The sequence below is a fragment of the Hyaena hyaena genome, unplaced genomic scaffold, assembly GCF_003009895.1.
Source record: "Hyaena hyaena isolate Hyena2069 unplaced genomic scaffold, ASM300989v1 scaffold_427, whole genome shotgun sequence".
NCBI lineage: Eukaryota > Metazoa > Chordata > Mammalia > Carnivora > Hyaenidae > Hyaena > Hyaena hyaena.
The window spans coordinates 180,560-203,706 of record NW_024081064.1 but is presented as its reverse complement, the minus strand read 5'-3'; the positions used below and the strand labels follow the sequence as shown (position 1 = coordinate 203,706).

General features: G+C 57.7%; 1 protein-coding gene across 6 annotated transcripts in view; it reads left to right on the top strand.

The window, feature by feature from the left end:
- The window catches only part of LOC120245760 (retinoic acid receptor RXR-beta-like), a 32,794-nt gene that overhangs the window by 5,265 nt on the left and 4,382 nt on the right, over positions 1-23,147 (top strand). For 3 of the 6 annotated variants that reach the window (XM_039252963.1, XM_039252961.1, XM_039252962.1), the window contains 3 exons: positions 4,351-4,507; positions 12,884-12,954; positions 13,293-14,149. In XM_039252963.1, coding sequence (XP_039108894.1) covers positions 4,351-4,507; positions 12,884-12,954; positions 13,293-13,505 — 441 coding nt within the window. In that variant the 3' untranslated portion in view covers positions 13,506-14,149. Of the gene's footprint in view, positions 1-3; positions 4,270-4,350; positions 4,508-12,883; positions 12,955-13,292; positions 14,150-23,147 lie in introns of those variants that run through there. The other 3 variants (XM_039252964.1, XM_039252960.1, XM_039252965.1) reach the window with 3 other exon arrangements.

The following is a 23,147-nucleotide window of genomic DNA, read 5'->3' as shown; positions in this document are numbered from 1 at the left end:
ATGACTTTTCTGTCGCTTAACTCTGGACACGTTTCCAACTCACGGACACACAGACACGCGGACACGTTGTCATTGTTTCCCTCCTGTGGCATTCGGTTCTGGTTCACTCTCGTCGACACAGACTCTCCGGACACTTCCCAGAGCCCCCCGCTCCTGGCCTCCCTCGTTCTGAGTTCCCCCAACGCCCTGGAGTGCTCCCTTCTCTCTGGGAACCACCTTTGCCGGGTTCGGGGCCTGGCTAAACCGCCTAGTGCTGAGCCCTTGGGGTCGGTCAGTTCTCTCCAAGCCACGTTTTCCTCAGTTGCGGAAGAGGGTTAATCTCTCCCCGGCAGCTCAGGTAGGATATGTTGTAGGTACGAACCAGGCGCTATTTGAGGGTCTTGAAATAAGGCCAGTGAAGTGCTTGTGAGAAAATCAGGAGTCCCCATTAGCGTTTCTTACAGGTTAAGTTCCCACGGGGAGAACCAGGAAGGGAGAAAAGAAGTGAGGGCCGGGGCGTGTGTGGGGGGAGAAGCAGAGAAAGACAAAAAAAAAAAAAAAAGTAAGAAAAGACACGGAAGGCACTAATGAAAAAGTAGGGAAGGGAGACTTGGAAAATAGTAAAATCTACCAAAAGCCCATCCGGAGAAAGTTTTCCTCTTGGGTCGGTCGGGGCTGAAAAAGAAAGTAAACAGGAAAAAAGGTTTTAAATTGATTATCCTGGTGACAAATCCCAGGGAGCTTTCAAATCAAATTGCCCCATTTTGGGTTTTTAATTCCTTCTGTCAAGTTTAACCTCTTTACCTCCTACATCCTGGTTAAACCGGCCTCAGTCCCCCACACCCCCCTCGCTGGTGATTAAATCCCGAAGGTGGACGCAGTCTTTCAGGGAGTGAATGGCCCACAGAGCGAGCCCTCCCCCTCCCCCCAGCTGTGGTCTTCAGTTTTCTTTCACTTTCTGCCCTTTTCCCTTAATGAACGCAGGGCTAATCTTGGGCCCTGTCAAGGAAGAGGCTGCAGACCTTAATGAGGTAGCTGCTGGATTCCAATATTCATCTCATAAGGAGCCCTTCTTTGTCTGTGAAGGAAAAACACATTATGATTATCATAATGAGGCGAACCGGCGTCCGCAGGCAGGGACGGCCGGTGCTCAGGCCACGCTTCTAATTCTGGTGCCGGAGTCCGGGTTTCATTTGCTCCTCATTTAAGTCTCTGCCTCTGTCCCAGCGTGGGGCCCATCGAGCGGGCTTGAAAGTTGAAGGCTGCTTTGGGAAGTGGGCCGCAGATAGGGCCGCTGTGCGGAAAGTTCCTTTGTCCGACCCGACTACATACAGATGTCACAGTGGTCCAGGCCCCTCTCGTCTCCTGGCTTCCTTCTTCCAGAAGCTGGGAAACGGGGGTGCGTGTTTCCTACTAAAGCACAGGCACCTGGCCTGTTTCAGGGCGCCCGGGTCATTAGAAACTTCATTATCGGGTGGTTGAAAAAGTGCCACGTCCTACGTGCAGAAGCCGTGGAATTATCCCCAAGCCAACACGCACGGAATGCCCCCATCCTGGCCGAGAAATAGATGGAGATTAGCACCCCAGAGGGCCCCCCCCATGGAATGGCACAGTTTGGGGTTCACACTTGGCTCCCAAATACCGCCGAGAGTGAGCTTCAGAGGGCCAGCTGTTTGTCAGGGTCACTCAGCGAGCCAAGGGCACAGAGGGGGCCTAGAAGCAGTTAAGTCCCTGCTTTCATAACCCCCCTGAATCTCTCCCTCCCCCACGCGCCCTGTGCCTCCCTGGGATGCACCCCGCTTCTGTCCTGATTTGTACGCCCCAGAGCCCGTCAATGTCTTTACAGTAGGTATGCCCTTGAGCCTGAAACTTGCCCTTCTGTGTCCCAAGTTCTGGGCTTTTTCACCCTACGGGGGATCCGTCAAGATTCGATCACTCCCAGTTCATCACCATCAGACCCTAGCCAGACTGTCCGCCAAATGGAAAAAACAAAAAAACAAAAAACGGAGAAGGGAGGTGATTAGAAGTAGGGCTTAGAAGGGGCTGGGAGGGGCTCATAGTTACCTGTTGGCCAGAGATTCTTTGGCCTCATGGGTCAGAATTAGCCCCTCTTTTCGAGTCCGCCAAACCAACTGTCACCTCCGGACTGAAGGATGTCCAGGTGACCCAGATGTCACCGGGACGAGGGGACTGGGAGTGGGTGGGCTTCAACTACACGCCCCCAAGTCATTCATATTCCAGCATTTGAGAACTGGGGTAGGAGTGGGGTGGGGGGAGGCATTCGCCGACCAGGATCTTAGGGGTTTGGTGCTCATTCCCATCACCCCGTGTGCCTGGCACATGATGAAACCATCTCCCCTAACCCCTCTCCTGCTTGGGTTTCTCAGAAACTAGGCAGTCAGGCTGTCCTGAGGCCACCAGCCGAGGGGACTACGCTAATTGCTCCCTTGAGCACGGAGGTGGCCCTTTTTAACTTGTCTCCTTGTTTCTCCGGACCCCCTGCACCCCACTCTTCTGGCCCCAGGGTCCAGCCTGGCTTCCTGTGGGAGCCCCCCCGGCTCCCAGACCGTGCTGGTCTCAGTGCCCCTCAGTGAATCTGTCCCAGGGGCTCTGGAGTCCCAGGAAGATGGGGCCTTCACCAGGTGGAAAACCAGAGAAGGCCAGGAGATGTACCCCCACTGCCCACCCCCTGATTCTCAGTGTCTGTGTTTCTGCTTTTCCTGCCCACCTCTGTTCTCTACTCCCCCCTCACCTCCCCCTGCCCCCCCCCCTCCATCCCCGTCTCCGGATCCAGTCCCCTGGGGGTGTCCTAGGCCCGCCCATGTCTCCTCTGGGTGCCCTAGCTCCAGCCTGGCACAAAGTGGGGCTCAGTAAGAGTATGTGGGACGTCTGTTTGGACAGGTGAGTCAGTGAAGGAACCGCCATGCCTGTGTGACGCTAGGTGGGAGAATTTGGGAGCCAAGGAGTTTTAGGTAAAAGGGTGGAGGCCGGGTTTCATTTCTGTGAGGGGAGTGGGCGCCGCCCCACCCTCAGCCCCATTTGAGCTGGGCCTTTCTGGTCTCACCCCTTCATTCACTCAGGCGTCCATCCCGTCATCCAACAGTTGATCCTTACTGAGCGAGCCCATGGCCCGGCCCCGGCTTGGCCCCTGAGTCCCTTAGCTCGACCCTTGATGGCCTCTGCCTCCCCGGAGGGCTGGCTGGGGGGGGGGGGGGGTTGCTTCGGCTGAGGGCGGCCTCGCCCTGTGTCAGGCACCGGAGCAGTGGCCTCCGGCTGTGTGGTGAAGGCAGGCAGGAGGGTGTGGGGGCAGTCCTGGTCTGCCGCCCTTTGGCCAGTTGGCCCCTGTGACCTTTACTTTAAACCCTGGAGGAGACTTGAACCTGCTCGACTCTGGGGCTCTGCCCCCCTCCCGTCCCCACTGCCTCCCACCCCCCGTCCCGTAGCTGAGTGCTGATGGCTGCCCTGGACCCCCGCCCTGCGGCTCCGGACCCAGGGCTGCGATGTGCGTGCCCTTCGGGCTGTGGCCACACAGGTCCCCCTCTGGAGTGGGGCTCCGCGAACTGGGCCTCTTCCTCCATGACGCCTTCCTCCCCTGGGGCTAAATCCAGCCCCTTTGCCACCCAGGCGCTGGCTGGTGGGGGTCCTGTCCCGTGCAGGGGACAGGTGACTGGGAGCCTCCAGGGAGCTCTGCAGCCTTCGTCTCTGTCTGCTTGTCTCTGCTCTGCTCTCCCTGGGGGCCACGTTGAGCCGCCTGGAGCTCTGTCGCCTGGCCTGACCCTCATGCCCCCTCTCTCTGCTCCTGACTCTTGGCCTCGCTTGTCTAGCCGTCTGCCCAGCAGTTTGGTTTGCGCTGCGGAGCCCGCACCTGCGGTTACCCGGCCCTGCTCGCGGTCTCGGCTGCCTGCCCTTCTGTTGGGTCCAAACTCCCCACTCCCTCAGGACCCTCCCCCTGCCACCCCGAGTTTCCAGCCAGTCCCCAGTGCCCACGGGACCGTGCCCACGTACGCCACCTCCCCCAGACATCCCCGGACGCTTCCTCCCATGGGATGGGGGGAGGTCAGAGCCACGTGGCCGCAGCCAGACTTCCGTCCTGCCCCTCACCCCCACGCCGCTGGTCATGCCCCCCTGGGTGTCGGCCACAGCCTGCCCCTGTGAGCCCTGGGCTCTGCCGTGCTCCGGGCCTCACGCCCGGTCTGGGGGGCTGCCACCTAGGCCCGTGGCTTCTCGCACCTTCTTCCCACCGTTGCTCATCTCCACGAGCCGCCACCTTCACCGAAAGCCGTGCTGCAGGTGAGACCCGGCTCTACGGCTTTTCACGCTTTTCCGGAGCGCTGGCCCTGCCGTGGTTCTAATTTTCTGCGTCTCCTCCAGGCCCACGGGCCGCGGCCTGGCTGGTCGGCTGAAGAAGCAGACGGAAGAGGCAGGAGAAGCCCCCGGAGGAGCACCTCCCTGCACCCAGCCTGCCTTCCCGACGGCCCCTGGCACCTCGTGCCCAGCGCTGTGCCCCTCCCCTCCATCCTGGTTCCGGGTGAGTTTCTCGCTTTCTTGGGACACCACGATTTCACTAATTTCAGCACACACGTCTCTACTCACAAAGGCTCACATTTAAGCCGGGGAGGGGCCGCTACCAAGAGCGGGTCCTCTTTACGAAGCCTGCAGCCTGGGTGTCGGCGAGCTTCCTGCGGCCAAGACCCTGGCTTGGAGCCAGCGCGCGGGTCCCGCCCACCCCGGGGCCGTGCTGTGGACCTGGCACGGTAAGTGGGGGTGTCCGGCTCGGGCCAGGCACACAGTAGGTTCTCAGAGGCACACAGTAGGTCCCAGGAAGCTTTGTCGAGCATGTGGGGGGATAGAGAATGGCGTGTTTGCCGGAGGGCCAGGGTGGGGACGTGGAGATAGGACACGTGTCTGTCTGTAGCAGGAAAACGTCTGTCCCCGAAAACCGTGCCGGGCCGGCCTCTGTGTGGCTGCTGGGGTCTCGCCCACGAGGCTTTGACAATGTTCAATCACAGCGTGGTTTCTGGGGGATGTTCTCTGGGCCCGTCTTCCTCACCACTGAAATCGCAATAAGATCGGAACATCTGTGTCTGTTGAAAGAAAATCTGTCACGATAGAGAAGAGGCGAGCGGAGGATTGTAGCCACACGGTTCTCGCCAGGACAGATGGGTTGGTTACCTGTGCTTCACTATTCAGCACGCGTCGACGGAGCCGGGGTGCTCGGGGCCGGGGCTCCTCTGGGGTGGCTAAGACCAGCTTCACCTCGAGGACCAGAGGGTCCAGCCGGGTTCCCTGGGAGGTCCCACGCAGTGACACGCCCTGTGTGGCGGCCAAGTGAGGTGGGTGGGAAGAGGGGAAGCTCCGCTGAGGGCACCTTGCGTTTTGGGGTCCCGGGAGCCGAGTCTCATGTCAGGGCCAGCAGCCTGCGGGGATGTGCCAGTGTGAGCCTCGCGTCGGAGGCTCCCGGGGTTGCCACGGGGGTGACGAGCGAGGGCAGTGGGGCTCCCTGGTGGTCCAGGAATGGCCTGGGGAGGCTAACTCAGTGCCCTAGACGTTCGCGGAGCCTCGGGTGGGTCCCCGCAGGGACCCTCGTCCAGATGCCAGCCTCCTGCGTGGCGCTCACACATGGGGCTCTTCGAGAGGGAAGGTGAGGCACGGAGCTCCATGCCAGAGTGGGGGACGGGCGTCCCCTCCAGGTGCAGCAGCCCGTGGGCCGCCTACCGTGGACCCCTGGGGTCCCCGCGTGGTCTCGGGTTTCTAACTCTGCTTACATCACGCCCTTTCATCAGACAGACGCCCTTCCACAGCCCTGCCCGTCTCCCCTGGAACGGAAATGAGGCGTGGAGATGATTTTTAAACAAAATCCGTCGGTGGAGGCAGCAAGAGGCAGAGAAACCCGGGGGCCGTTGCCTTTGCTTGTTTTCGCTCCCCAGAGAACCGCTCGGGCTGCAGCGAGGCGGGGAGTGTGTGCCCAGGGCTAAATCCAAGGAGGGGCCCCCGGAAGGCTCTGCCCTGTGATATTTACCCCCTAGCTGGCATTTGCTGAGCCACCTGCAAGCGTGGTGATGTGGTGGAGAGGCCTGGGGGGAAGATTTACACGGGGCAGGGTGGGGGTGGGAGGTTCGTATCCGGAGCTTACAGCGCACATCCGTGTAGCTGGTCTGGGCCGAGTGCCCATGGTTTCTGGACTCTTCCTCAGGGACATCTAGGACTCCCTCAAGGTGGGCTGAGCTGAGGTGCAGAGCTGAGGTGAAGGCGGGGGCCCAGCCCACCCCAGACTTTGCCGGACCCCGGACCCCTCGTCTTCCACAGGTCTGGGGGCCCCGTTGTACTTCAGGTACACGCTTGTGAATATCCATCTTGGGCAAACACATTTTTGCGTGTCACACGTATTTGGGGCTTTTGTGTGTCATTAAGCAGAAAACAGAGAAAAACAGAGAAAGACTAGATCGAGGGTGCTTCTCAATGAAAGAAGTTGAGATACAACCTTGCCAATGAGCCCTGCAGCCTCACACTCCTGGAGTTACAGAACTGCCGTTATTAAGCGTTGAAAGAAACTGATCATTTTCAGGAGAATTCTGTTTTGATGGATGGGCCCATCCCTGAGCGATGAGCCCCTGCCTGGCCAGACAGAGGGCGGAGACCCTGTCCCTGGGTGGGTGTGAAAGGGAGCCCAGAGCACAGCTCAGCCGCTGAGTCCCTCTGCCCCTCACTTTCCCACCTGCAGCTTCCTTGGCGGGGGGGTCATTGAAGCTTTCAGGGGCCCTGACCTTGTGACTTGCGATTCAAACCCCAAATACATTTCCAAGCGTGTTTCTCCAAATCATGTCAAAACCTGGCAAGACTTCAGGGCACCGGGATGCATATGTTTTTTATTCATTTACATGAAGTAACTCAAATGTGTTTTTTACGAGCAATCTGACTTCCAGAAAGAGAAAAAAAAAATCAACCCATCTTTAATGAGCTTGCTAATGAATTTTCCCTTGAAAAGAAGAAGGCAGCTTTACACAGAAGGTGGGTGTGGAGGGAAACAAATTAAGGTTCCAGAGGGTTAAAGGGCAGTGGGCAGTGTCAGCATTCTCAGCTGAATCTCACAAGGCGGGGGCCCGTGTCTTTTTAGACCTGAGTGTAACACAGTTGTGAATAAAGCCCAGGAACCGTCCCGGCTCCCCTCCGCGGCTTAGAGCCCTGTCCTCTCTCCAAAAGGGGGAACAGGAAAGTGTACAGCCCGGCTCCCATCTCTGGATTGAGCAGATGGAAAATTCTGGAAAAGAGTTATATTTTCCCAACGAGGCCATCTCAAATGTGGGGTTCCCATTTTGAAAGGGAGACCCGAGTGTGGGTGGGGAAGGAGGGGGAGCTGCCTCCACGGTGCCTGGGTCCAAGGGACAATCCCCGAGTCCCATGAGGCGCTGACACAGTGCCTGGGTCCAAGGGACAGCCCCCGAGTCCCATGCGGCACTGACACAGTGCCTGGGTCCAAGGGACAGCCCCCGAGTCCTGCGCAGCTTTGAAGAGCAGCCCTTAGGGGAGACTTTAGGGTGGACGGGGTGTTGCAAAGGTGGGCCCTGGCCCTTGGTGTGCAACAAGTCCGTGGTTTGGAGCCAGGAAAGGTGTGCATTGGGAGAGCCTTCGGGACTCCGCTGGGAGGAGGGGGTTGGATGCCCTCGGGGCCACGGCTGCGGGACAGAGCAGTACCAGCAAGAGGGGTCTCAAGTTCAGCTGGATCCAGCAGAAGTGTGGGGGGGAGACCCATCTTTGGGGAGCCCATTCATCCTGGGATTTCTAGTGCCTTCTGAATCTTAAGACCCTTAGCCCCATATCTCGGTCCTCACTGTGGAGACCAGATCGCCTCTAGCCATGCTTTTGGGAACCGAGCGGTGAGAAGGTCGCCAGACGTATCCCCACATTTGTCTTCTCGGCTCCCTTCCCCACCCCCACACCAGGTCCTGGGATCCGTGAGGGACCAGGGGGCAGAGCAGATGCTGTGTCGGCCCTGCCTGGGGTGCGTGAGGGAGGGGAATTAATCAGGGGGGAGCGGAGGGTGGTGGGGGGTGTAGTCGTGGGGCTCTTAATTGCTCTCCAGTTTCTTTGGGCTTAAACAATCCAGATGGAGAGTTCTTAAGTCCCCCGCCCTGGGGGTCGGGGGAGAGGAAGGCTGCCCACCACCTTTTGCGTGGCTTCTCCGCAGTGAATAGGGTCTTTGGCAGGGCTTAAGGAGACTCTTAGCCTGGGAGCTCCCGGGCCCGTTTGAGGCGGAACAAAGGCGCAGGCAGAAAGGAATGTGGGGGAGCCCCCGTGGAGCACAGCCACCTGGGGAGAATCGGGAGGGCTGACTGCACATGAGTTTTCCCAGGTCCTGTGAATACAGTCTTTCAATAGAAGGTGCCTTTTCTTCAGATGAAAAGAAGAAAAGCTCAATCACCTTCCCTGGAATAGAGCGTGTGTGTGTGTGTGTGTGTGTGTGCGCGCGCGCGTGTGCGTGCCCGCTCCCTTGGGGCTGCAGTGGCCCCTGCCCTTGTGTGTGTGTGTCCAGAGCCGCGAGGGACACACAAGAGGCGACACAATGACAAAGTTTAGTTACTCCGTCAGCACGACTTCGGACACGCTGGGGCTCCTGGGTCCGAAGGGCTTGTTTTCTGCAAGTTTCTCAGGGGGAAGACTCCTTGCCTGTAAACAAGGGCTTGATCAAACCGGGCCTGATGCCCGAGAGAAAGCCGGAGAGGCAGACGGGGCCAGGGAGCCAGGGCTCCAGCGCGGACAGCTGGCGCAGCCACAGGGGCCGCAGCGGGCGGCTCCTGCCTTCCAGGCCGTTCTCCGGGCCATCCTGAGAGTGGAGATGGAGTCGTTCCTAGCGCGTTAGGAAAGCGGGGGGCGGTGTTCGCGGCCAGGGAGGGTGGCAAGGCTCAGCATGGCTCACAGGGCCAGAGGCCGCCCTGAGCAAGGGGACCCTTTTGGATGGAGGGCAGAGAGCTTGCCCCAAACTTCCCTGAGGGCTCCGGCCCCCTGGAGCAAGGGGGGCGATACCCGACCATGAGAGGAAGGGGTCCCCCTCATAGTCTCGGCCAGGGCATCATGTGCTGGCTTCTGGGCCTCTGTTTTGCCATCTGTAAAATGAGGCAGTAGCCTGTCAGCCTTGTGTGATGTTCTGTGAGGCAGGAGGAGCACAGGATGTCAGAAGGGGAGAGGCGAGGGCCCTGCTTCCCAGACGGGGGAGACAGAGGCCTCCGGTGTCCAGGTGGGCGCCCCGCTGGCCTCTGGGGTGCACTCCCACTACTCAGGACTTGCCACCGAGAGGAGGAAATTCTAAATGGGTGCTCGGGGCACGGCTGTGCCCTGGAGCATCCTTGAGGAAGCCTGGTTCTGTGCCACCCACAGCTGTGACCTTGGATCCTTTCTCTGGGCCACTTGGCCTCAATTTTCCCATCTGTAACATGGGGCAGTGCAGGATCTCAGTCATCTGAGGGCCCTTGGAGCTCTGGCTTCCTCTGGCCGCCTCAGTGATCCTCTGTGGTTTGTGTGTTTGTTTGCTGGCTCTTCAGAGTCCAAGGGTCGGGGGTACCTGGTCCACTGCTGTCTGGCCTCCTCTGCTTTTGAGCGGAGACAGACACTAGAGAGGGCTGGTGCCTCGCTCTGGGTAGCAGGCCCTGGACGTGAAGCCTACCACCAGTGGCCGGCAATCGGGTCACATTAGCCAGTCCCCACGGTCAGTTTTGTGACCACAAAGTCCTGATAGCGCCCACGCCCTGAGCCAGCTCCCAGGGACTGCCAGTCAGTGCCTGTTGGTCACAGGACCCTCAGCAGAACCTCTGTGGGCACCCGTTCCCCCCCCCCCCCAGCTCAGCTGAGAACTTCCTGAAAAAGCCATCAGGGTGGTAACTTCTGGAAAAGTGATCAGTAACCAGGCTTGTGCCGGCTGCCGTCTCAGACCCAACTTGGGGGATGTCTGCGGCTCTCTGTCTCTCTCGGTGTTTGGCATGTGACAGTAAACAGCTCACAGAGCCCTGGGTCAGTCCCTCACCCGGTTACTGTCATGGTGGGCGGTGGCCTTGTTTTGTGACCTTGGTCGCAATCCTATCTGGAAGCTGAGATGAGGAGTGTAGTGAAATTGCCAGCTTCAATTAGACCAGTGACTGCCTTTCCCGAGGCTGCCTCCGCCACTCCAGCCATTAACCGTAAGCATACGCCAAATAGGCCCTAATTCTCTCTAATTGCCCACTCTTGAGGCAAAGAGCGAAATTCCAGGAAGAGGCATATGTAAACATCCTCCGTGGCCCCGCCGGCCCAAATGAGAGGGCTGATGGGGGCCAGCGAGAGAGGGGCCATGATTTCAGAAGATGGCCCAATTACGTCTCCCATTTTCATAAATGGGTCCAGAATGTCCAGGTCCCGCTCTTCACAAAGCTACAGGAAATTAGCTTCGCAGAGGCCCGTGTCCCTAAGGGGAAGTGGGAGGGTGGTCTCTCCTCAACAGGTGGGAAGCATGGGGTCGGAGGCCGGCCTGATGATTTGTATAAACCACAGGCTGGGTTTCTGGAAAATCACCACCTTATTGAGAACGACCATCCTGATGGCTCTGCACACTGCGTGGCCACAGGGTGTGTGTACGAAAGGCACCCGGCTCAGCTGGGTCCTGCCTGCCTCCAGAAAAGAGGGAATTTGAAAACCTTGAGCTAGAATGTTCTAATCCTGTTAATTCCCGGACGATGCTCGTGGGTCCAGTGCACACGTTTGTGAGGTCTGAGCTGCGGTGCGTGGGGCGGCTGTTCCTCTGGACCCCGTAAGGAGGCCTAGCAGCCTGGGCCTGCGTGAAAGTCAAGGACCGTGAGGAGCCCCGGGGAGGAAGCAGGAACAGACCCGGGGGCCCGAGCTACCTCCGATTTCCCTGGTCCTTCCTAGTGAACGCACCCAGGTCCTTTCCTTGCTCTTGGCCCACGGGAGTGGCAGTGCCTGGGGCCTTGCTGTGTGTCGAGGGTCTGGAGTCCCATTGTCCCCTGAGGACTGTGGCAGCCATGAGGGGGCCACCCCGGGCGCCCACAGGCTCCCAGGGAGGGCTGGAAACTGTCCCCGGGTGGTGTGCGGCTCAAAGCGGGGGAGGGGGGGAGCTCTTCCCGAACCAGAGCACAGTCTGCCCTTGGTTATCCGCCAGCTTGTCGCTATTTATTAACGGTTATTTTTTTTAAAAGACTTTTGGGTTTTGGTTATAAAATCAGCTGATTAGGGGGAAAACTGGGAAGCTTGAGGCTGGGGAAGGAATTTTTAGGAGGATTTGGAAACGAGAGGCGTGGCCGCCTGCGTCCTGGCCGAGTCCTGGGGGCACAGGGGTGGGCGCTCCTGTGAACCGGGGAGGCGCAGGACGCAGGGAGGGGGACCCCGGGGCTGAAGTCAGGGCAGGGGGTGTTGCAGAGGGCCTCTTCCTACCTCGGGGCTCCCTGCCTGCACCCGCTCTTGCCCCGACCTCTGGCTACGCCTCCACCCACCTCACAGCGCCGGGCAGACCTCAGCCGTGACCGCCTTTCGGCCACACCTCCTGACCCCTCCTGAACACGCGTTCCAAATCGACTCCCTCAAAATAATGTTTCTTGTTTTATTTTTTTAAATGTTTTATTTATTTCTGAGAGAGAGAGACAGCGTGATCAGGGGAGGGTCAGCGTGAGAGGGAGATACAGAGTCCGAAACAGGCTCCAGGCTCTGAGCTGTCAGCACAGAGCCCGACGTGGGGCTCAAACCCACGAACTGTGAGATCATGACCTGAGCCGAAGTCGGACGCTTCACCGACTGAGCCACCCAGGCGCCCCTGTTTTATTTTGTTTTTTAACCAGTAGACGGTTTCCCCCCGAGCAGTCTTAGGCTTACAGAACAAGTGAATGGCCAGTCCGAGACCCCAATTTCTCCTGTCGTTAACATCTTGCATTGTTGTGGCCCACGTGTGAGGCTTGGTGGGCCCACCTCTGACACGTCGTCCTTAACTGAAGTCCAGTGCTGACGTCACTGGTTCTGCTCTTCATATCATACCGTCCGTGCGTTTTGACAGATGTGTGATAACGCGTGTCTTCTGCGACGCAACTCACTTTTGTTTAAACTTTAAGGCAAATGCTTAAAACTGAAGGCTGGATGTGCCTGGCCACGGCTTTGTGTGGAGCTATTAAAATTTGTATTAGTTATTAAGGCGAAGGTGTTTGGGGCGCCTGGGTGGCTCAGTTGGCTAAGCGTCCGACTTCGGCTCAGGTCATGATCTCACGGTTCGTGAGTTCGAACCCCATGTCGGGCTCTGTGCTGACAGCTCGGAGCCTGGAGCTGCTTCGGATTCTGTGTGTGTGTGTCTTTCTCTCTGCCCCTCCACTGCTTGTGCTCTCTCTCTGTCTCTCGAAAATAAATAAACGTTAAAAAATTAAAAAAAAAAAAGTGAAGGTGTCTGTCCAGGCGCCATGATCGTCCATGCATGATGTGTGGGCCATTAAAGCCCCCACAACCCACAGCCCACGGCCCACTCCCAGCCTTACCCATGCTCACGCCCCACCCCACTGGCTTCTCCCTGAGCGCGTGCTGTGCCCCCTCAGTGCCCTTCCTCCTGACAGGATGCCTTTCCAGGGAGTCTTCTCCCCACCCTTTTGGCGTCCAGCTCAGCCGTTACTCTTGCGGTGGCTCTGCAGAATAGTACCTAGCTGCGCGGGTAGCACTCAGCCAAGGGCTCTCAGGTCAGAGGCTCGTTCCTCCTCTGTGCCTGCCTCCTCCTCTCCAGACCCCGTGGAAGTGGGGGTGCAGAGCTCGGCGGGAGAGCGAGCACGTGAGCCTGTGTACCGGAGAGAGGAAGGTTGGCTTTGCCAGCCCCACACTTGCTAGGCATCGGGGAGTGCCCGCTCTGGGTGGGGGGGTTCCGTGGCAGTGACCCAGCGCTCTCTCATTGCAGTTGAAGCGCCGTCTGGAATCCTCCACGAAGGGACCTCGACGTGCGACCCAGCACCCCTCGGCTTGCCAATCGTAAGTTGCTGGAGCGTGGGGAACGCATCTGTGGCCTCGTCACCGAGGGCGGGGGGCTGCCTCGCTGCCAGGCGAGCCCCGCGGGAGGGACTGGTGAGCAGCGGCCGGTGGTCCGCTCCCGGGGAGGTGGGTGCCCAGAGAGCCACACTGATTGCAGACCTGGGTGGGGGGGGAGCTTGTGTTCTAAGGCGGGACCCCCCGCCTCCTGTGTTGTCTCTGTGGTAAAAGAATTCTATAGGCGGCTTCGAGTGCCGGACCCCCAAAGAATTCCTTCTCTTTCGATCCTCTAAATGAATGGCCCTTTCATTATTGAGTGTCCTTTGGCTCTTGCGCCCCAGGGCAGACTAGGATGGAAGTGCCCTTGTGAGCTGGGGGGCCCTTCAAAGGGCCAAGGAAAAAACGCGGGCCGAGGGACCAGCCTCTCAAACGGGCTTCGAGCTCCAATGACCTTCGCTCACCCCCTTGAAATGTCTGGAAAACAGAATGGGCAGATTTTCTGTCTTCAAAGTTTCCGGCTAAATCTCTTCAAGTTCTTTATTGTTTGGGACTGAGACACTCAGCAATGGTAATGGGTAGTTGCTTTTGTATTGGCCTTGAAAGGCCCAAATATTTTCATATTGCTGCGGACAAAGCCGTCTATTTAGAACCGAACGCTGTGTCTGTCGTTTCCCACTGGGGAGACCGTGTACAACGTGTGTGTCTGTGTATTCCAGGGTCTTGAAACAGGTTTGCCATGGGGATGCCCGTTCCCCGGGGGCCCGGGTTGGGGGGGGGGAGACTCGGAGAGGAGCCCAGGGGCCCTAACCGCATACCTGTCCCTATTTGTCTGGGACGTGAGTCCCGGGAGGGTCTGGCTGCACTAACATCACTGTGCCTGTGTCTGCCATGTGTATGTGTTCAGGGCTGTGGGGTGTGCACACCTTGGTGATCAGCTTGGTGGGAGGAAGCAGGAAGGTCTAAGAGACGTGGACGTTCTATTTTTCTCATTTTGGGTGGGGGGTCATTTCACTGGTATCTATCACGTGGTCCAAGTAAGTGAATGGATGGCTGAATGAATGAAGGCACCTGGGAACGAGGAGACAAATAAATAGGTGAGGAAGTGAGCAAGCCAGGATGAGAGCACAGTGAACACGATCCCATTCGATGCCTGGGAGGTTGATACATGAATCAATAAAATATTGAATCGCCATGTAAAGAGCCACACACGAGCCAGTATCCAGTCACCACGGACCGAGGCACATGTGCGGTTCAGCGAGGTAGCGCCTGAGCTCTGTCGGAAGAGAATAAAACCCAAATGGAAGACAGAATGAGCAAGAAGTGGAAAAGCAGTGGTGGACAGACTGTATCGTACGGTTAGACATTTGCTGAGAGGCTAGATCTCAAGTGAAGCGTCCTTAGCAGAGAAGATAGAAAAAGGAGTGATCAGCTGGGGCTGGAGGAAACTTTGGGAGGTGACGGATAGATTTATGACAGGGATCCTGGGGATGGGGTCCCGGGTCCACTTCCCTCCAGACTCGGCAGGTTACATACATTAAGTACCTACAGCTTTTTGTACGTAAACTTTGCAAAGTTAAAATGGCAAAGAATGAAGAGAAGGTCACTGAAAGAGCTGGCACTGTTGAGGAGGAGAGCGCGAGCCTCATTGCGATGAGAAGGTTCGAGGAAGAGCGAGCAGGTGCTTGGGAGGGAGAGCAAGCATGGTGAAGCACAGATGGGCAAGGAAAGAAGAAGGACCATTTTCTTGGAGGAGGGGATGCCACGCCCATAAGGAGGCCCGCGTCAGGTTATTGTAAACCAAGCATTACGTTGAGTTTGCATATGTGCTCCTGGCGTAAGAATAAGTACAGGCAGCAGAGAAAGAGTTCAAAGCATCGTTAAAAAGAGAGAGAGGGCCCGGGCCACCAAGGGAGAAAGTTAACTTTTACCAAAAGTTTTTCTAACTCCAGACACACATAAGTAAGTAAATATTGAAATACTGAAAGGAAAGAAAACCAGAGAGAGAGAGAGAGGGAGGGAGGGAGAGAGAGAGAGACGGGGGAGAGGGAGATCTCGTTTGTAGTGGAAACTCCTGGACTCAGACGGGAGCCGGGTGTGAGGGGGCTCCTGGGAGCTGATCTGTCCCGTGAAAGGATAAAAGAGAGAATAAAGTAAAATATCTAAATAAAAATCAAGCATGGAAGGAAAAGTCACCGACGGTAGGTCCAGAATCCACCAGTGGGTGAAGATACCCTTGCAGGAAGGCAGTGGTAGCAGTAGGGGCAGCGGCTGTCAGGCCTTAAAGCTTATGGTCAGTCCAGTTCTACAAGCCGTGGTGCGATCAGGAAAATAAGAAGTCTCTCAATAAGTCAGTCAGTATCCAGAGAAACCTCTGGGGTGGATGGAGCGAAGGGGGCTGGGCCCGCAGGCGTGCCTGCTGGATGTTGGCAGGGTGCCATCTGGGTGCCCGAGCACCAGGGGAAGGCAGGCAGGGAGAGGGAGTGGAGGGAGGAGAGAAGCAGAGCTGTAGCAGGAGGGACGGATGGGGGGTAACATGGTGGCGGCTAAATGGATAGATGGAGAGTCTATGGGGGAGGGGAGGCTCAAACTTGGGTCGTAATGGGTCCACGTCTGAGCACTCACTCCATTAATAGTGGAGCAAACAGCTGAGAAAGAGGAAGAAAACAAGGAAGGGAAAATGGAAGGAAGGAAGGAAGGAAGGGGGAAAGGGGGGAGGGAAGGGGGGAAGGGGGGAGGGAAGGGGGGAAGGGGGGAGGGAAGGGGGGGAAGGGGGGAGGCAGGCAGGCACCGAGGAGCTGTAGGGGCAGGGATGGCCATTTGCAGGTGGCATTAGGATTCATGGGTCCCTGGCAACTGAGTGCCCAAGATCGAGAGAGCCAAGGAAGGAGAGAGAGACCCAGAGGAACAATGGAAACCAGTTGGGGGTGGGCGAGGAGCCATTGACTATAGGTGAGCATGTATCCAGTGAGGCGCCCTTGTCATCTAGAAGCAAAAAAATAGTTACTTAACTGGGGAGAAGGACCTGAGGGAGGCGTGGATGCCTGAATGGAGTGAAGGAGAAGGAAGATTTGCACTGACTGATGCGAGAGGGTGCCCGATCTTTGTAAGAACGAAAGGCAATAAGGAAGATTGAAAGGGTGGAAGACAGAAACCAATCTAGATGGGAGGGAAAAAAAAAAAAACCCGAAACGTAGGTCCATCAGTGAAGTCTATGAGAGGGTGCTGGCTTAGCACCAGTTGCCCACGTGAGTTCAAACCTGGGGCCCCAGAGTTTATAAATAATAAAACCAATACCACAGATACGAGACTGATGTGTTCCGTGACGAACAGGTACACACACACATAGGTATACGAGAGAGGGAGGGCCAAGCAGGATCAAAGCACAAGTGGGCACCAGGAGCCCAGGATAACGACGGATTCTAAACTGGACTCTTGAGATTTTTAAATAAATCCTGCTCGAGGTGTTAAACAAATCACCAGCTTGAGGAATTAAGGAACGAAAGGCAACCCCACGCTGACAGGCGGGGTGAAGGCTCCGAGAGCCACAGATTATGGTTCATCCAATTCTGTGCACCTGAGGTCCGTAAATGGAAGAATAAATATTGAAATAGAAGGGAGACGGACAGAATGAGTGGGCGCAGGAATGACTGATTTCTGAATGGAGACGCCTGCAGCAGCCAGGGAGAGGGACCCTTTGGGGTTGTCACTCATCTGACTCCAGGACACCCCACCCCCCAGCCCCCCGGAAGCGGAGAGAGAGGCGAAGAGTGGAAGGAGAGTCCGTGGACGTGCCGGGGACGGGGGGTGTCTGCAGAAGCAGGCTGTTAGGCGTGGAGGTCAGGTGGTCCTCGCCCCTACAAGGTCGACGAGATGGACAGTCGCTGTTTCTAGAGCGAGGGAAGTGGAAGGAGTGGAAAAAGAAGCCAAAGAGGAGAAAGGGAAGATAATACACGTGGAAACAACCGCAGTGACCAACGGGGAGAGGAGAGCGGGGGTCTGGACCGGGCTCAGAATTAGTTGGCGGGCATGCGCTTCGGAAAAAATCTATGCGTTACACCTTTCAGAGAATAAATGAGAAATAAAGGAAATACCCAGCCTGAAGGCATGACCCCGCACGGTTCTAGAATATCCGCAGTGGAGGCCCGTAGCTGGAATAATAAACACCTGAGCGTAGGTGCCAGGAAGGGGGGTGGCAGACGCAGGCAGACGGGCGGGCGGTGCGCACGGGCCTTGGCTGGCCGGCTCTCTCTCGAGTCCACGCGGAAGGGAGGGCTTGACGTGGGCAGGAGAGACCGCAAGCCAGGAGGAAGTGAGATCAGGGAAGAAATAAAAGAAAGGATGGGGGACCCGGAGCTGGGAGGGCACATGAAGGGGGCTGCGGAGAGAGGTCTGTGTGACGGAGGCCCGATTAGATCACAGCCGTGCTGTGGACGCTGGAGACCAGGGAGGGGGGGTGAAGGGACGAAAGGAGGAGCGACTGGAAGGGAGGACGGACGGACGGACGGACGGACAGGGAGGGCGGGACCTTCCTTCCAGGTCCCGGGGCCCACGGGAGGGTGTGAGGACGGGTGCTCCGGGCACGCCATGTGCTTGCCGCACGCACGTCACCAAGCAGTATCCTGGGGCCATTTCACCTCCTCTCTCCCATCTCAGCCTCCCCATCCGTGAACTTCGAAGGGCACCGGCTTCCTGCTTGGACTGACTGTGGGGCACCCGCTGTCCTGCCGGTGGTCAGTGCCCTGTCCGCAGCCCGGGGTGGCCGGGAGGGCCCAGGCCCCCGACCCTGAAGGATGTTGTGTGAACAAGGGGTGTGGGGCCAGGTGGGTGTCCCGGCCCCTCCCCGGGCTGGGTCACCTGTGAGGGAGGCTTTTCCCGCCAGGGGGCAGCAGAGGGTAAGGGAGCAGGAGACCCCGGGGCCAGTGGGCCCTGCCTCCCAGCCATGCTGGGTGTGGCTCTGCTCACGCCCACGGGCGCTGGCGTGCGGGGAGAGGCAGGCAGTGGCCCGGAGCCCAGTGCCCCGGCGCCCAGAGGCACATCACCGGAAACCTTGTTCATGCAACCTTCTGACATGCGCCCAGGCGCCCCCCAGCCCTGTCTTCGGTGGGTGGGCCGCCTGCCACTCTCACCTTGGGGTCTCAGGCAGGTGCACGTCAGTCCGGGGTTGCAGAAGTGGGTCCCGGATCCCAGCCCCCTTGACGTGGCATCCCCAGAGCCCGTTTCAAGGCCTCACTGTCTTCTTGACTGTTTTGCGATGTGCTCTGTATTTCGGCGAGACGGCTTCCGCGGTGTGTGGTGTGTGGGGGGCTGTCCTCTCCCCTCCCCACCTGCCGCCCCACCCCCGGGGCCGTGGCGGGTCTGGAGGCTGTGTGTGTCCTGACGTTTCCGAGCCCAGGGACTCCCTGGAACTGCCAGCGTCCTTCTCCGTAGTGGACAGGGTTTGTGTGGTTGCGTGTTTTGTGCCCGGGTTTGTCTATGAAAACCAGAACCAAAGTCCTTTCTCAAGCTCGCTGTTCCTCTTTGGGACATGGAAACAAAATGTGCCCTGAGCAGAAGGAGCCATGCCCAGCAGGGCCAGGGTGCATGGCCGGGAGGGCCGCTGACACCCTCAGTGACTCTGGCCCCGGGGTGGCAGCAGGGAGCCGGCCCCTCACAGGTGCCTGCGGGGGGCCACTCCTGTGGTCTGGGCCGCCTGCTGGGGGAGCTCACCGGGGGGCCCAGGATTCAAGGCCGTGGAGTATGAGACAGGGTGTGAGGAGGGAGTGTGGGGGACTGGGGCCACTTCCATGCTTCTGCTGTGGCCCTAAGTGGTGATGGAAGACATGGAATTCCTGTGCCAGGAGCCACCCTTCTGGGCCTCCGGTACCATGTGTCTGGGCCATGTGAGCTGGGCCACGTGGTGGGGCTGCAGGGCTCTGTGTGCTTCCTCTTTGGGAGTCTGGGGGCTCCGCCTCGGCCCACCTGAAGCTGGGGGTTGCACTTATTACCCTGAGGCACGTGCTAAGACAGGGCCCCCAAGAGCTTCCTTAACCGGCTCAGGTGTTGCCATGTGCACTAGGGTGGGGGCAGAAGGGCGCCCGGAGCAAGGAGAACCCTTTGTCAAAAGAATTTTTTTAATGTTTATTTTTGCAAGAGAGAGACAGAGCACGAGCAGGGGAGGGGCAGCGAGAGAGAAGGGGGCACAGAATCCGAAGCAGCTCCAGGCTCTGAGCTGTCAGCACAGAGCACGACGCGGGTCTCGAACCCATGAACTGTGAGATCATGATCTGAGCTAAAGTCGGACGCTTAACCGACTGAGCCCCCCAGGTGCCCCAAGAACTCTGCGTGCGGTTATTTTAGAAGTAGCTGAGGCTCGGGACTCAGGAGGATTCCAGATGTTGGTGTGCAGCAGGGAGGAGGGGGAGCCGCAGAGAGAACACGGACAAGAAGGAGACTGGAAATGGGCCGGTGGGAGGCGCTCCAGGGGGACCCACTGGTTTCCCTGATGGTGTGTGGGCTCGGATCCAGCGGCTTCTCCGTCTTCTCGGGAACCCAGAGGGCACGAGGGTCCTCAGGTCAGGATGCTCAGGGTCTTTGGTCTTAAAAGAGTTTTCAGTCTGGGGTTCTAAGGCTCTTCAGTTCCCGGACCCTGAGATTCAGGACAGGGCTTGCTCCCCACCACGGCGGCCAAAGCCACAGTGGGATTCCTGGGGCCCTCGGGTTCTGTCTTGACCCACCCATGAGGCCCGAGTTGGGATCTCAGTGCTCCTCTCTGCTCAGGGCCTCTCTTAAATGTGTGCGTTTCTTTCTTATAACTCATTAAAACAAGGACAAAGTTTCTCTCTCGGACTTTGACCTTCGCATGCGCTCCACGCACAAATCCTTCCCCTCGTGACACCAGGAGCTCTCCTTAGAGTCCTCTGTGACTCCCAACTCCCTCCTCCAGAAGCTCGGCCTCAGGGCCGGCCTTCCAGAGGCCGGAGGCTGGGTCTCTGGGGCAGACAGGCCAAGGACTCCCTTGTGTTCCTGATGTGAATGGTGTGGGTGTCATGTGACCTAGGAGGAGGGCCCCCATCACGCTGTCACATCACTCTGCTACTTCCCCCCCATCACATTTTTGTCTATGGGCATCTTTTTTTTTTTTTTAAATGGACATCTTTTTTTTTTTTTTTTTAAATAAGCATCCGGTTTTTAAACCTTGCCTTTTTCACCACCTACATCCTACATTCTCCATTTAATATTTTGTCATCAGTGTGTAGTTTTTTTCCATAAAAAAAAGTCATTGCCTCCCTGGCTGCGGCGTGTCCCATCGAGTGGTTGTACATCACCTGCAGCACCAATCTGCTATCGTTATGTGTAACTTGCCTTTTTTTTTTAATCCGAATGTCATGAATTACACCGCAGCGAATGGCTTTGCATATGCACTTTTTCATTCTTACAAATTCCTTTCCTTCACCCAGAAATGACCATTGCTTCCTAGCATGCCGGTTTCTCCTGCTAGACTGTGAGCCCCTTAAGGGCAAGGAGCTTGTCGAATTGATCTTTGTACACCCAGAGCCCGACATGTTGTAGATGCTGTGTGGATGCTTGTTGGGTGAGAAGGTGGACGGATGGAGGAATACGTGGACGGCGAATGAGTGAATGAATGAATGAATGGATGACTTTCCTAGGGCTGAGCTTCTTGAATGAAAGGCCAGGGTCGTTTGTGTGGATATCGACTAATTTCCGAAGACTTGTAGCATTTTACAATGTGCAGCAATGTATTAGCATTTTGTTAAGATGTTGCTAGCTTATCTCTGTCAAAAAGTGTTTTTCTGTCATTTTAACTTGCGTTGCTTTGATGACTAATGAAGGTTGAGCATTTTCACATATATCTGTTAACCGATTGTACTTTATCTTCTGTGAACTGTTTGTCCAAGTCCACTGGGTCATGGCTTTCTGGTGAGATCAGTCAGAGATGGGATGGGTGTCCTTGGGACACAGTGGGCCCTCCGTCCCTGGAGGCGTCCAAGGGGCAGGCCAGGCAGACACTCAAATGAGGATGGTTTTAAGGAGATTCAGGTAGCAGCTGTGGGGTCCATCTAGACGGCCTTGCGGGCCTATTTGATGAGGACTTGCTTCTCCCTGGAAGCGGGTGGCGGGGACGTCTTCCGTTTGGCAGCCTGGCAACATCTAAGCTCACTTTCCCAGGGTGCGTTCACGCAGTTAGGATTTGCAGACTCCAAACCGCACCCTCTGTTCACTCTTGCGGGACAGGAATATCTCTTTGACCCTCCAAGGTCCAAACAGCCGTGCACAGCATCTCGTGTGGATATAGCTGGTGACTTCCCGCCAGCCTTGCCACCCACCCCCTTCACCTTGAGGAAGCCGGCCCCTTGGACCGCCATTTCCCACCTCCTGGGGACTCACGAGAGGCCATCTGCTGCCCTCTGCACTCCCAGCATCCTCCAACGAGTGGGCCGATGTCCCCGAGGCCTTGCTTGATGGGACGTACTGGGCCAGGACTGTGGAGGATCCCCTTTGGTCTTTCTTCAACAGGGCACTTAAATTCCCTATCCGAGGAGCAGAACAGACCCCAGATTTTTCTGGGGCTTCCCCTTCGTGTCCCACCACAAACTAACTGGGGCTCAAAGGTCATTGAGGCCACTCAGGGAGGGGTGTCACCGACGGAGGGCTTGCCCTACTTTTCTAGAACACCCTCTGCCCCCAGCTTCCTCTTACTGAGCCCTCTACTATAGCACTGAGCGCTGTTTGCCTGCGGCAGAATTAACTCACGCACGTGTCTATCCCAGCATCGAGGCTCGGAAGGCCAGCACTGACTTCCGGCATTGGTTCCATCCATCCATCCATCCATCCATCTGCGCACTTGACCTCTATTTCTTGTCCTGGTGCTTTGGCCTCTCCCTTCCCTGAAAGCAAACCTCCTCATTTTGGGCGGGCTGCGTCGTGCCGTGGGCTGTGGTCATGAAGCGAACGCCCTTGTTACCGCTTCCTCCTCCGGGATCCCTGCTCTGAGCACGTCCCAGCTGGACTCATCTGCCACCGTCACCCACACGGCTTCTGTCCCCATGGCGCTTTCCCGGGCATCACACACCGCGACATGGATCCGGGGCCAGGGCCCGAGAGGGCCCCCTGCCCGTGAGCGCAGGCCCCCCTGCCTGGTGCATGGTCCCTGCTGTGAGCTTTGCCTTTAGCCTTTCCGCTTCCTCTGCCAGGCGGCCCTGGTTGTAATTCACCCCTTCATGTCTTCATCCACCCCTTCACCCCTTCATGTCTTCACAGTCGACGGACATTTTTTAAAGCGAGCTAGTGCTATACTAGGGTGTTGGTGTCCCAGCAGAAGGCGCGGGCCTCGGTCCAGCTCCAGCTTCCGGAGCCGAGTGCTGTCGCAAGTGTGATTGCCCTCTCCGACTTCGTTCCTTAACAAAACTAGGTTGATGAGTAATCAGCAAACTGTGCCCCTGGGTGGCCGGAAATCATAACCCATGCCCTCAAGAGGCCCGGGTGACGGCTGGGGGGTCTGAGATGAATGCCTGGTTCTGGCCGTGAGCAGGCTTTCAAGTCATTAGGACGCCCTGAACTTGCATGGTGACGATCTGAGAGCTGTTCCTGTCCCTTTCAAGATGAGTTAATGCCGGGCTCTGCTTAGAGAAAACCGGGGGAGATGATTGTACCTGTGGGTGACAAGGACCGTGCCCGGTGCGGGGGTCGGCACGGAATCACGCACCGGCAGGCCTGGCGCAGGGCACTTTGCAAACCCTGGACGTGGCCCCGAGCGTCCATGAGGGTCCCAGGCCAGGCGGGACCCCCCGGCCCCCGTTAGCACACGGCTGCCTGTGCAGGACATGGCCGAGGTCTCGGGGTGTCTGCTTAGAATTCTGCGGTCTAGTCACCGCCTTGGAGCGTGGGTGTGGAGGGAGAGCCAGGACCCTGGAGCTGGACAAATGTGTGTGGTTTATACTGACCGTGACAGCTTGAGTCTGTCTTCCGGGGGGACCGCGGGCCCACCTCGCAGGGCTGTTGTGAGGATTGCTGTAACCCCAGGACTTGGAGCCGGGGTTCTGAACTGGCTGGGCGCGTGCCCCCGGGGGCTGCTGGGGGTGGGGGGTGAGAGGCCAGGAGGCGCAGGTTCGCAGGACATCGCTTTGCCAGACAGTCGGGGGGACACCGTGGGATAGAACGCCGGGTCTGTACGGTACTGGAGGAGCAGATAGGGGAGG